This window comes from Pinus tabuliformis, chromosome 2_1 (assembly GCF_031772625.1).
Source record: "Pinus tabuliformis cultivar Carrire ecotype Pingquan chromosome 2_1, CPIR1, whole genome shotgun sequence".
In the NCBI taxonomy this organism is placed as follows: Eukaryota; Viridiplantae; Streptophyta; class Pinopsida; order Pinales; family Pinaceae; genus Pinus; species Pinus tabuliformis.
The window spans coordinates 412,042,102-412,056,791 of NC_142299.1; the positions used below are offsets into that span (position 1 = coordinate 412,042,102).

Genomic DNA, 14,690 nt, shown 5'->3' on the forward strand with positions numbered 1-14,690 from the left:
ATATGCTTTTAATATTCTTCTTTTTGGCATCAACCTCAAGACAACATTTCCAAGCCCGACCCAAACATGTGCACAAGGGGTGGGGAAGTACCAAAGCCTTGTGGACCCAGTGGTCATGTGGACCCAAAGAGAGAAAATGAAGACATAAGACATGTAATGTGCGAAGGGGAGTGAAAAATATGAAATGGGGAAACGAGATCGTGCTATCAAAATGTGGGTTGTTGAAAAATCTATAGAGCTACAGTTAGGATGATTTCTCTTAAGCTTCATGATTGTTTGTGATGTCCTTTTACTTTTTCTTACTTATTAGCTTCTTCTCTTATTATTGTGTTATTCTTATCATCAAATAGATATCAAAACAAGAAGATCAACAATACATAATAACACGGGATGTAAGTTGCAAGCCAGGGTCAAAACCTATCCACTTGAGAGCAAAAGCCACAAATCTATTCTCTTCTTATAGATCTTCAAATGACGAATTCCAAGACCTATAGACCAAGAACAATACCCTTCCAAGACAAAGTCAGACCTCCATGATGATGTGCTACCTTTGTCCAAGTCAAACCTAGTCAAATCTCTTCAAGCTGCACAACTTTGACCTCCAGCTACAGAATTTCAGCCTCTACTATAGGTCTGAAATTTTCAGCCCCTGCAACAGTTATTGCTTCCACACGTGTGAGCAATTTATGGCCTTCTAAGGCTTCCTTTGACCTTCACTTGGGTTTCTCCTTCTAGGGCTTGTAGGTGACCTAATAAACCTTCCTTTAACCTTCTTTCTACAATTCCTTCAACTTCGACCTTGCAACATCAAAACCCTAGTCTTCCTTCTTCACACGTGAGAGAGAAAGAGAGAGAAATGACCCAAGCGTTTGTCCTTCGTCCTTCTTCATTGCCCTTCTTCTACTGCTCCTTCGCTTAGATGATCAGTAGATGAGTGAGTGTCAATACGAGGTTGAGTTCCCTCCTATATATAGGCTTCCAAGGAGGACAACATGCCCTAATGAGGTCGACTTCTTAGTTGTCAAGCCGACTTGGTCTTGGAGGGTATTTTCACTCGTTTAAATACAAAAATAATTCTTTTTACATGTTACAATGTGCCCAATGGGGTCTTCTTCATATGACAATGACTCTTGACTTCTTGACCCTAGGACAAACCCTAGAAGCACTTAATGGGTGCTTGACCACCAAATAAAAGACCTTGAACATGAAACCCATGCTACAAAAATAATAATAATAACTTTTCATTCTTTTTACAATTTACAAGAATCAAAAGTACATTTCATATTGATGAAGACCGAACCTAGTTACACATTTCAACAAGGGTTTCCCAAGCAATGCCTATCCTAAAGCTATAAGCCAATATGGGAGATCACACGGGACTAGGGTTGAGGATTAACCCCACATTTAAGGTGAGGGAACAAGACTACAATCGAAATCCTTCCTCCTTCCAAGTTACCCAATAATCCTTATTACACAATGAAAGCATAAGCACCCAATTACACAATTGAAGACATACCTTTAGGATTGGATGGCCCACCTTCAAACATATGCTCTCGACAGATAGGAAAGGGGACATGACTGGCTCAGGGAGCAGAGATCAAATGGCACAATATATCAGCTACACTGTTGTCCATCAGGGGTTGCTCGCTACCGATTTAAGACAAATCTAGGAGAAAAATTCTCCTATGGGGGTCACCCACGAGTGGTGGATAACAAGAGCCAAGGCTTATAATTATTTTTTCGAATTTTATTTGAAATAAATGATTAATTTTGGACTTTTGAAGGTCGACTTGCTTTTGGAGCCCAAAGATTAATTTTGGAGGTCACAATGTTAGTTATGACTTTTCTGACTTTGACCATCACATGTTAATCAATCAAAAATAAATTTGCCACATCATCCATCTATTTGGAGCTTTTGACCAGATAATTGGGCTTCATCTTTAAACAAGCATGTCACTCAAACCGTGAAAGCCCTCATGGCGTGCCACATACCGTCAGAATCAGCATGACGAGATGAATCCAATAAGGATGGTCTTGAGTCGACAAATCATGATTGTCTATGTCATTTTTGTCAACAAAGGCAGGGCATCTTCTAGTGTTGCTTCGATTGACATCAATGATCGCCATACTTCAAGAAGAAGAAAATTTGTGCTTAAAAACTCTTAATTGAAGGTTAATAGAACAAATCAGAGACTTAAAAGATGAAAATATTAAACGTCGAAACACAGGAAATAAGGTTGATGAATCAGAAACTGTAGATCTCTTACGTCTCATAAATCATAATGAAAGTCTAGTCACTCAAGTTAAGAAACTTAAAAATGATAAAAAATCACTGAAAAACAAATTAGAAGAACTCATCACGAAAGAAGCATCGCAGTCTTCAGATGTAATAGTCCAAGTTGAAGAAAAAGGGACGAATAGTGATCCAGTCAATATCACAACTCAAGAAGATGACAAATCAGTTGAAATAAAAACATATTCAGAGGTTGCAATTCAAACAATAAAAATTCCAAGTGAAAATTTTGTAACCAACTCAACAACATCAATACCTAAAGTAAATCAAGAAATTGCCACACACATGATAAGGGAAAATCAAATCACAAGAACTCCTTATCGACATCCGAATCACAAGAGAAAACATCTCAATCAATCTGCTTATCTGTATCAATTAGAACAGAAACAACAAAATTATGTTCCAAAGAATATTGATATCTGCACAATCCAGTCTTACGATAACAATTTACTCCAGGTATGAGATAATTGCAAAGTTCCAAAAAAGATTGATATAGGATGGTTCGATCCTTTCTCAGTACGACAATTTTTTTTGTCACTGGAAAGTCCTATCATCTTGTATCATTAATAATGACAACTCAAAGAACTTCAACAGATACAAATACATTACAAGACAAAGAAACAGATGACATGCCTTGTCTGCAATAAGCTTTGAGGACAAAGATGTTCTGAAGAGAAAGGCAATGTTACGAATATAATATATATAAAAATAATATAAATAATAATAAACAGAAATAATGATTAATTAACTAAAAATTACTTATTGAAGAGACATGTCCCAAAGGACATGCCCATTCATAAAGGGGCACTGGCCTAGATATATAAGTAGACCCTCATTTCTAATCATAAAAAGCTCATATCTCCTATACATTCGACATTTCTTATATAAATATATTATTCATCTTATCATGGACATTCTTATATTCCAGATATTCTGAATATTTCATCGTGCATATGACCCTTGTTCATTACAGAGTCCAAAGGGGAGTTGTGAAGTTCAAATATATCTCCACACGAGCAAGTGGCATACATTCTCACCAAGCCCCTCTCAAAGCGAAAGTTTCTGTTTTATACAGATAGTTGGGGCTGGAGTAGAACATCTTCCTCGCTAGGATGGAGTGTTGATGTTTATAGCTCGGACAGGTGCTTCTACATAGGTTAGATGTCAACAAGATGTCCAAATTTCTCTTTAGGTGCCTTCTCATGAAGAGTAAGTGACTAACATGATTTCTTTCTTAACTTAAGGAAAAGTACATTAATTAATTTATTAAATGACATTGACTATTGAGCCAAGCTTCTAAGGATAAAAAAATTTATTTTTAGATGACTTAGATCTAATCTCTTTTGTTGATCTCTAGTGATGCCTAGGATCTAATCCTAGCCATTCATCACTTAAGAGAGTAGCGCTAGGGATTTGGCTTAATGAAGTTATAAAAGAAGCCCAAGGGGGAGGTGAAAGACGCATTGTGACTGGGAGAGCAATGATCTCAAGAGAGTGAAAAACTCAAGACGGAAAACAAGAGAAATCTGTGCAGCTAAAGATCTGAGTGAGCAAGAGTTCTGCATGTTGAACACACAGGTGAAGGGGCCAAGTTCGCTTGGGGTCAAGGCCAGGAGTTTGCTGCACACAGGAGGTAACTGAATGTGTTGAAGCTCAATTCCAGCAGGTAGACAGTAAATGTGGGGAGGCCAAGAAGGTTGAGGCTGCATTTTTTGGAGGGGAGGAACAACCTCAGGTGTGCCAAAACTTGTGAAGACAGCCAGCATAATTGCAGATCGAATTTCTAGGGGGCAAATTGCCAAGTTCCATTGCTCTAAGTTCTGTGTATTTTCAGTGGGTTGAGTTCCTTGTTAAAGGAAGCCCTAATTTTCCAGAGTAATAGAAAGTGAAGGAAAACTTGTTGGGCATATTTCTTCTGCTATGTTATGGGACTGGTTTTCGATTTTTCCCACTGCAAGTTTACTTAAAAGTTAAAACACCAATGTCTTTATTTTCAGCATTTTTCAGGAAAACATTTTACTTTCTTGGAATATTTCATGGATATAAAATAAACAGCTAGGAAGATAAAATCTGATCAGGTATTAAAAATTAACAAAGAACAAGTTGGACTAACATCTTACAAACTGATTAACAAGAATGATATTACTTGATGGGGAAACCCATTTTCATTATCAAGACATGTTCAGTATAGGAGGAATTTATCCAAGCAATATAAGTTAGCAACATGTGCATGCAGCTGACATACATTTTGATGATGAAAATATACTTTCATAAATATTGCACAAAAACACAGGAAATGATAGCTTAATAAAATTACCTGCAATTGGGTCCGAACTTCCTCCAACATAGACTCCTGCAAAAATTATTTCATCAAATTCCTGCATGGATAAGTGTAACTAAAGACTAACTTACTCTGGCCTTATCTAGCATTTATAACACCTTATATAAGCTCAAATAGGGATCATTTGAATCTTCAACCTCTTGCTGGAGAGCTTCTCTTAGATGAGAGACAAGGGCTGCCCTGACCATTTCACTGCTTTCAAGCTGTTCAATGCATTGCCTCAAAAGACTGTCCTTTTCCCGCAATTCCTCTGCCATATTTGACTCTTGCATATCTCCTGCAGAGATGTGTATCAATACAAACTGAAAAACTGAAAAGAAGAGGGAAAAATGGGGTTTCTTCAAATCAAATAAAATATGCTAATTGTTGAAGAGTAACTCTAACCAAGAAATTTAGTACATACAAACATTCACTATCTTTGGCCAAACGAAAAGCATATTTATCTTATTTCACCACAGAAATTGATGATATAACCACAGTCCATCACACAAGTTATTTGAATAAAGATAAGAATATGTCCTTTGGAAGAGCAAAAATCAATTCTTAAAGCTTCAGGCTTCTTGATAGCAAGATGCCTATTTGAAGGAAGAATCTGGGGCAAGCTTGGCTTCTCTTATTAGCGTTTTCCAAGATGTTAAACATCTCCATTTTGATATTAAAGGAAGTTATCAAGGCAGAAGTATATTTCAGTATAAATGAAGCTAAAGGACTACACATGCAGAGTCTGCAGACACATAGGATATGCACACAACAAAAAAGTCTTGCCACAAGGAGGACGGAAGAATCCTAGAGCAAACCAAATGAATCTCCTCTGACGTATCCCTTTTTCTAATCCTAAAATCATTAAACTCTGGCATCAGGCTTTGTACTTCCTTTCTTATCAACATAAACTATAGACCTCGTTAACCATCCTACATTCTTTCAGCGATCACAGAAGGCAAGCCTACATTTATGAGACAAAGATCCCACTTCTCCAATCCTGGTGGCACCTCAGAATACACGCCAAATCCACAATACAATTCAATAACAGGTGAAGCAGACCAGGCTTAATACTATCATGACATTATTGGATTTAATTTATGGTTTGGATAAACAGTACCCATATATATTCTCCTTCTCGTGAATCGATTTGCATAGTATGATTTTGAATGTTCGATGACTCTATGCTTGTATAAGCTAACCTCATACAAAAAACTACACTCAAGAACAAATCCCAGGAGATGCAATTTTTACCCCCATCATACTTGATATTGTAATCTGACTCTCATCCCAAAACCACAAGAATGAATCATACATAATTATAGCACAGCTACACAGATGAACACAGAGTTGCTACAACTTACATTGAAGATAACATGAAATGATTTTATTTATGTCCACAAATGACCAAAAAGAGTAGGTGAAGGGGACTCAGAAACAATCAGTGATAATACACCAACTGATAACAAGAATAAGTGATAGAATTTTGTGCCGTATTTCTTCTGAATTTTCCATGCATATCGGTAACCCAATGCAAAGACCTTGAATATTGGCATGCTTTAAGTAATGAACACTATCACTCCATTTAATCTCTAGCTAAGTTGCAAAAGTTGACTTCTAGTTCTATACATTCTAACATTATATTTCGATAATCAGTCAATTTGAAAATGAAGAGCCGGCAATTTTAAAACAAAAAAAGAGTATTGTTATGTCCAAATTAGAGGAAATCCATTTGGTTTTTAAAAGACAAAAGAGAAACAAAACCAATTTTCATCACATTTGGTCTTTGGTTGTTACAATTTTGGTTGTTACTAGCGGTGTTGGCATGTTACATAACTGCTTTTCCTAAGCAAGTGGTTGAAGAGCAAGACTAAAATTTGAAAACTTTACCAAGTTTGTTGGTATTGTGGACCCAATAGTGGATGGTTCGACAATAGTTTTGATAAGATTTACCATCGAGTATGTAACAACAATCCATAAAGATTTCATGCATTATATAGTATCAATGAAAGGCCCAATAACAAATCTTTTACCAGAACATAATTAGGGGAACTACTAGTTTTCACTGACCCAATATTATATCTTTGCCAATGGGTTGCATATCGAATTGCAATGGATATCACAATAAAAGTTACAAAATTCAACTTGGCTGAGCGCCTGTTTTGTCACACCAATGAAAATTAACTTGAGACTCATCAACCAATCCAGTAATGACTCAGCATATAGTAAAATACAAAAAAATAAACAAAAGGTTTGATGAAAAGTTTAGCATTGAATTTGTTTAGACATGCAAGATAACATCATAACACTGCATATAATACAAAATTAACATATCCAAGACTATCATATGAAAATACCAACTTGTATCAAAATTTTGAGAGAAATTTTCAAATGAAACTGTGTGGAGAATGTTTAATCCTGTCCAACATTTCGCATGGACAGGATTAAACATCCTCCACACAGTTTCATCCAAAAATTTCTCTCAATATGAATAACTGTGGAAATATACACTCTCTGTTGGAAATCCTGGGAGCGGGGTGAATCAATATTTATTTCCAATTCGTTAATTTAATCTTCAAAGCATTAAATTCACATTAATCAGCATCACATAACATAAGCAATAAACAACACCATTCAACTATGCACAATAATGAAGACAATAGACACAAGAGATTTTTAGGTCTTCAATATTTGTCTTCAATATTTTACATCAATTAGGTAACTCCAACTTCCAAAATTTTCAGCTCCACTGAAGGAGGCTCCAACCTGAAGGACGCTCCCACGCCTTGGTTTACTAGCTCCAACTAGAAGGACACTCCAATGCCCTGGCTTATAGGCTCCCATCTGAAGGATGCTCCAACACCCTATTTACCAGCTACTACTCAAAGGACGCTCCAATGCCCTATGCAAGATCTAACCTGCCCTAGCACCACCCTGCCACCCTAATCAGTGGGTCGACCACGTTTCATATATTTTTAAACTGGATCCACCTATGATCAGATACAATACAAAAGAATTGTCGTACAACTTCTTCTTAGCAATCAGATCTGCTCCTACTCAAAATCTGCTCAACGTCTCTGCATCAATATACTATCAGTCCTGCAATAACTTGTACCATACAATTTGCACCCACTGTCATACAGCCTACAAATACCAATGTTATAAAACTCTGACTCCGACTCCGACTCGGCCGAGGGTCGACTCCGACTCCAACTTCGACTAGGTATCGACTCGGCCGGCTCGATTTCAGTGAATCGGTTGTTGTAAAAAACACATTAAATATTTTTTTATTTATAAAAAAACATGCTTTTAAAGATTTCCATTCATGTTTCCAAAACACAGCATTAGAATATAGATAGAAGACAACATATGATCAAAGTAGGCTCATGAATATATCCGTTATATCAAAATGGCACCCAGTGCATTGTCCAATACATACATGATGATGATATAGAGATCAAAACAAAAACACATAACCAAGGAGGCTAGAAATGGCCTCTACAACAAAAGTAAACTATGACCAGAACTCCTGGCTAGTGGCTATTGCTAGAGGAGCCAAGATCATCTGGATCAACCACTGGTAGCATATCTACATGCTTCATAGTTTGTAACTCATTTTTAATCTTGTACCCTTATCAATCATCTTAGACCATCTCACCAAGATGGATGTTAATAGATGTATTCATGAGAAGAACTACAAAAGCAATTTCTATGTGACACAGATCAAGATAAAGGATCCCTAACGCCAAACCTTATGCATCCACATCTACATGCAGCCATGACAGACCCGTCTACACCCCATAGAATATTTTGTGGCTATTCTCTACTTTTAGGATCCCTTGGGGCAACTTCAAGTTTGTTCCCATCAACTTTGTAATATGTATAAAGATAAACTGCCATCTTCCAAGAGAGAATTGCACCTATAAACATTCTAACTAGGATCACATGTCTGATCAGCGTTTCAATTTCCTGTGCCCTCTTTATTACATGGTTCTTAGATTGTATCATTGTTTACTTAGAAATCCACATTGTTCCTTGAGGAATTTTATACAGTGAAGGAAACAAATGTCTTACTCCATTCTTACAGGAGATTTCATGTTCTTGGCAAAAAGTTCACAACGTTAGATCCTATAAAATTGCCAGTGCCAGACTCATCACTTTCTATTTTCAAGCACTAAACCATTCATGCCACAGGGAGCCGAGTGAACAAGTAAACAACCCATGAAAAAAGTCAGCTAATGTGGAATTCATGTGTCCACCAACTTTTAACACAAATCTCTTCACCAAAAAGCAAGTAAAAAAAAATCGCTATTTTTTTTAGTTTTCAGGACACTGTTAGCGAGCCGGCCCAGTAGGCTCGGCATCTACCGGCTTGGTAATAACCCAGCCGGCCAAACCAATTTGATGGTCGGGTCGACCCAGTGAGGGCTTGACTCTGACCAACTCGACCGAATAAGTTCCGAGCAGGCCGATTCTTAAAACAGTGACAAAGACTGCCACTATCAAAGTCAATCCTGCAAATACTACCTTTAGTTTAATTATCCACATAACATCTCTGCTTATCATACATATCAAACCTTAGGCAACAAGCTTGACCTAAACATTGTCAATCATGCAAAACCCTAGCATCTTAGTATCTCTGTTTAAAAGAACAAATCAATTCGGCTCAACAACTATATATAACCGACAACATTCAATGTCTATATACAATCATCAATGACAAGTCCAAGCTCACAATCATACAATTTGTTCTCCAATAATTGCCACTGTTAAAACCTAATAGATATTTATAATTGAAGATGCAAACTCAAAGGTCATTCTCATACCACTGCATCTATGCTTCAGGTGTGCAAGATGTCCCAAACTTCAAAACTGGTCAAACTACTAATGTAAAAACAATTCCAAAATTGTTTTAGGAAACAATTTTTCAGACCATTGTCTTAAAGATGTGCAATACAGATTTGCCCTCTTTTGATGACCTTGCCTCATTAACCAACGAAATGTTTTGAAATCGGTCTCAAGTATTCCAGTTTGTGCCCAAAAGGGGCTAAAAGTTGCTCCAAGATCTACCTCAGAAGAGAGGTTGAATGCCTTCAGATAGAAACCTCAATTCGTCATCAAATAGCCATGATCAAAAACTAAATTATTATCCATACAATAGTGATAGATGTTAGTTTTTGTAGCATCAGACAAGTGTTCTAGGCTTGACTTTGGTCAAAGATGCTAAGAAACACAAGATCTCCAAAACCAGAAACAGTTTCAGGAGAAAATACCTAGAGACAGCTCAATTGAGTTAATTGATCAATAATCAAATATTGTGTAACTTAGGAAAAGTGATTAATTAACAACAATTAATTGAGAAATGTGAGAATGCTCTAGCAACTTACACGGATTGAGTTCGAGATGATCTTAGTCGTTGATGGGGATGTAATCATGGTCATTGGTTCACCAACAAGAGATTATAAGAGTAGCACGTTGGGTTGGAGACAGACACACTCAGAGAGCAAGTTCCTTGGCAAATCGAGCTATCCAGCTACAGCAGCAGAGCAGGGAAGAAAAATTTAAGCCAGAAGGGTCATAGGAGTGAGCGGGAGCAGGGACAGTGATATCTGGTGGATTTTTCCAAAGTCGGAGGTGTCAGATGAGAGAGGTAGAGTATTCCACAAGAAGGTTGCACAAGGGCTTGCGCAGAGCCTCGAGGATGCAGTTTGATCTAGCCAAAGCAGAGATCGATTCAAGAGCTAAGTGCCAGGAAAGTTCTTCCAGAGGACCAACGAATCCTTCTCAGTGGCAGAGGTCTGCGCAGAGGCTGACACAGAGGCAGTTTGAGAGCTTATTGTGGGGCATGATTGCTTGTGGAGAGAGAAAATTCTCTCAGATATTTTGCCAATATTTTCGCAGGAGAGGATTGCCAGTTTGGCATCTAGATTTTTGTACTCAAACTTCACTGCTACATAGTAATAATAAAACCCTCATCTGTTGCACTGCTTTTCCCACATTGGGTTTTTCCAAGGACATTTGTCCATAAATAGCGGTTTCAATTTTATTGTGTGTGCGCTCTATTTTCTCAGTGTCTAGTTTACTTTCCACAACGTTTTTATTTGTGAATAAATTGCAGTGTAGTTTATTTGTTATTTTGTCGTAACAAAATAAACTGCATAATTAATCAGTTAGAAGAATAAATTCCAGTTGTTGTATTTCTAGGAAATTTTCACAATAGACTTGTAGATCAACTTCAAAAATCATAGAACTTCAACAATGATTTCTTGTCTTAGACTTGTGCCCTTTGAGGGCCGAAACTCCTAGATGAACCTACCTCATAATAGTGCAGACGTCCTCCAAAAGGGAGGTTGAGTAGGTTTTAGATTACCCTCAATAGAAAGGAACAAGACAAAAGACTTCAAATCTGCTCCTTTGCTGATCTTCAGGACTACACAAGGCTTCAAATATATCACAGAAATTCTTCACTAGACTAACGTATGCATGCCTTTGGTCAAGGAGATGAGTGTCCTTATATAGATTTGAAGAGCCACTTCAAAGACAGCCGACTTCCACTTAAGGAGGGAAATTCAGTTTGAAATTTGAATTTTCAATTTGTTTGGAGCCAAAAGCATTGGTGTCAAAAACCCCTTACTTTTAATTGAAATCCTTCACTAGAAATACATAACATTACTTAACGTAATCTTTTTAGTGAAGATCTTTCATGATCTTGGCTAATGATAGACTGTCACATCATCCATTTGTACAAGGATTATCCCTTCAATCTTAATGGCTTTCTTCCATAACGAATGACAAGTTTCCATATCACCTCATTTGGGGGTTTTGACCACAAGATGGGGGCTTTTAACTTTCAAAAACCATATCTCTCAAATGGTAATGAATCTTGCAACATGCCACATACCGTTGGAATCGGTATGACAAGGAGAATCCAATGATGATCGTCCATCTCCAAAACAAAACCATTGATCTACATCTTCAAAATCTTCAACAAGTGTGGAGCTTCTAGGGCTTCTTATCCTTTGGAGCTTCCAATGGATGCAAACTAGATGAATATTAAGAGTGTTCAAAGAGCAATGTTGGCATCAATGACAACACCATTCAATCTCATATAAAAAAATTGCCATGGGGCACAGCATGAAGTGGTGAACCAGAATGAATGAACCTCAATCCATCCATTGACAAGTCAATTATAAAAATCGGAGGACAAAATACTATGTTGCAGGAAACGTGATACGGAGGTCCGTTTTCATACGGAAACTGGTACGAAGCGCGGAAACGCGTTTGGTACGGCCATGAAATGCATTTCCAGCCGTACGACCCACGTTTCCTCATTAACTTGTGTTTTTTATTTTATTTTATTTTTTATTCGTTTTTTAATTTATTTTGAGGATATGTTAGTGACTTTTAGTTGTTTCTAGATGCATGTCTAAAGTTATAAAAGTGAATTTTTGCCCTAGTGTTGATATGCAGTTCATCAGGAAGTTTGAGGCATATGTAGTTCATGGTAATGTTAAATTCTTAAAGTAAAAGTGATATTCTCCTTTATTTTTCATTTTCATCCTTTACTTAAATTTTGAACATTACCATGAAATGACTCAGGATGTTTGAGAGTGGTTTCGCCCTCATTGGATTTCTTATGGAGAAAGTAGAATTTTAGATCTCACTCAAAATCCAGCAGACTTATCTGTTTTTCAGGATTTCAGGATTGGGGGGATTGCAATGTTTCCACTGGATTTAATCATGTACTAGGGTATGGAACTTGTATTTAATCAAGAGAACCAAGCCCTCTATGCAGGGGAAACTCCCAATAATCAAGATCATGTAGGGTACTAGGGTATGAAACTTGTATTTAATCAAGAGCACTAAGGTCATTCGACTATGTAGGAGGAGACTCCCAATACAACAGTGGTCCTTCTAAAGAATGGAATGTGGATGTAGAAAATCTTGATTTGGATCTCTCTCTTGCAGCCTTATAGTCTTAATTGTACTTGCAACCTCATATATTAATATAAATAAAGGCTGATTTGGAGATTTGGATATATAATAAAGGTTGCTTTTGGATATTTCGATATTTTTATTTTCATTATGTGATCATTCATGAGTAAATGTGATGTAAATTAAATCTTAATGTTTAAGTGTAATAAATTATAATGTATCAATAATGTTTTATGATTGCACATATATATATATATATATATATATATATATATATATATATATATATATATATATATTTTCAATATATATATACATACATATATATATATATATATATATTCGCATTTCCCCGTTTCCAAAATTTGGGGAGGTTGCGTTTCGTATCGCTTCTCGTTTCGGAAACTCGTACCTGTTTCCCCGTTTCGTGCAACCTAGACAAAATATGACAATACATACTAAATATAACAGCATATTAATGAGTGACAACAAAAGCCTGCCTACTCCTTCCCTCACCTCAGCAGTTTTCTCCAACCACATTAATTCATCCTCTACAAATAATGGATCCTAAGACACCTACCCTTGCTCAACAATCCAGATGCCGCATCAACATTTCCCATGTCAATGGCAGTAAGATCAATGCCACATAATATGTGAAATGACTTGCAATCAAGTTTTATGTTTTAACCCATTAAACCTATATGAATTTTCTAGAACTGACTATATCAACCAGAGGCTGACCAATGTTATCAACCTTTGCCAAGCATCACCAAATCTAGACCAAACTGACTCAACATGGTCAAACTAACCCAACCTAGCTGTCTAGTCTAGTCAAAGCTGTGATTTCTAGTCAGCTCAGCTCAATTTGGTAATTTCGTTGGACAGAGTACTTCATATACCTCATGTCCATGGAAAATTAGAGCATAGAATGCTTCATTTATCCATTCTATATGAAAAGGGACTCCTTATTTCCGAATGAGTATTAAGTAGCCATAAGCATTGGTTGCATATACACAAAATATGAGTTTTACTGTAATGGATTAATAATCTTCATTGTCTTGTGGTTTTGACTTGGGGACAAGAATGTGTGATTGACTTCTCTTTGTTTAAGATACTCATCATAAGAATGACCAGAGCAATTGTGATAATTGTAAATTTTTCTAGTCCAGCTGACTGTTGTCCTAATGTTCTCACATTAAATAACTCAAAAACAGAATTTATTTAACAACAGAAAATTAAATTTCTCAACATTGCATCAATCACACACTAGCTAAAAATTGAACAGCGGAAGAAATAAAACACATACACATGGGTTTCTCCTTCAAATCACATTTTCATTCCTTATATTAAACCTTACAAGGAGAGCTCTGCAGCCTGGTCTAAACCAGCAGCTGTGTGGTCAATAAAATCCCCACAAACAGAAGTGTACAGCCAGATCTGAGGGTGTCCGATCACATCTTAATGTGTACAATCAGATCTAAAAGTGTACGATCAACGCATGAAGAAAGGATTCCTGCACCAGTGGTGCGGCCCATGTCGCCCACTACACCTGCTGGTCACTTCAGCAATCTGCTCCTATTCATCTCTGTGAATGCAGTCTGCCCTCTTCCAGCTTTCTTATTGTTTTCTCAATTGTAAGGTTGACCTCTCCTACCTTGTTCTATTTATGCTTCCAAATCAAATAACTAATCTCCCCAATCCTAGCTGACACATATCTCAATCCTGAGATGTGCTGGTACAGATTAAGACTAGATCCCAACCTCAGTAACTAATATTTTAGAACTTCCTGAACAATTTATTTAAATTCCTAAGACTACTTGACTTAAAAATATTGGACTTTCACTTTTCCTTTGCTTTTAAAATGAAATTATAAGATGGAATTATTTCCCACTTTTCCCAAGTAGTCACTAAAGAAATGTCTCAAAATGAAAGATAAAGGAGTACTTTAAGAATTTAATATTACCATTAATTACATAGCATTAGTAGGACCCTAGGTTTGAATAGTAAGCTTCCTCACTGATAAATTATTGTTGTCAAGCAAAACTAAGGGGGGACTGCCAAGAAGCAGCCTTTATGGGGAGTACAATGGGGAAACGTCCCCCCCCTCCATCCCCGCGTCTCCCCACGTCTCCCCAAAAAGGG

The 14,690-nt window shown here is 36.9% G+C and overlaps 1 protein-coding gene across 2 annotated transcripts in view; it reads right to left on the reverse strand.

The window, feature by feature from the left end:
- LOC149200665 (uncharacterized) overlaps positions 1 to 14,690 on the reverse strand; it is a 337,216-nt gene that overhangs the window by 129,182 nt on the left and 193,344 nt on the right. The window contains exons 6-7 of one of the 2 annotated variants that reach the window (XM_089402773.1): positions 4,772 to 4,908; positions 4,611 to 4,646 (exon numbers count right to left, since the gene is read on the reverse strand). In XM_089402773.1, coding sequence (XP_089258899.1) covers positions 4,611 to 4,646; positions 4,772 to 4,908 — 173 coding nt within the window. Of the gene's footprint in view, positions 1 to 4,610; positions 4,647 to 4,771; positions 4,912 to 14,690 lie in introns of both variants that reach the window. The other variant, XM_089402772.1, reaches the window with a different exon arrangement.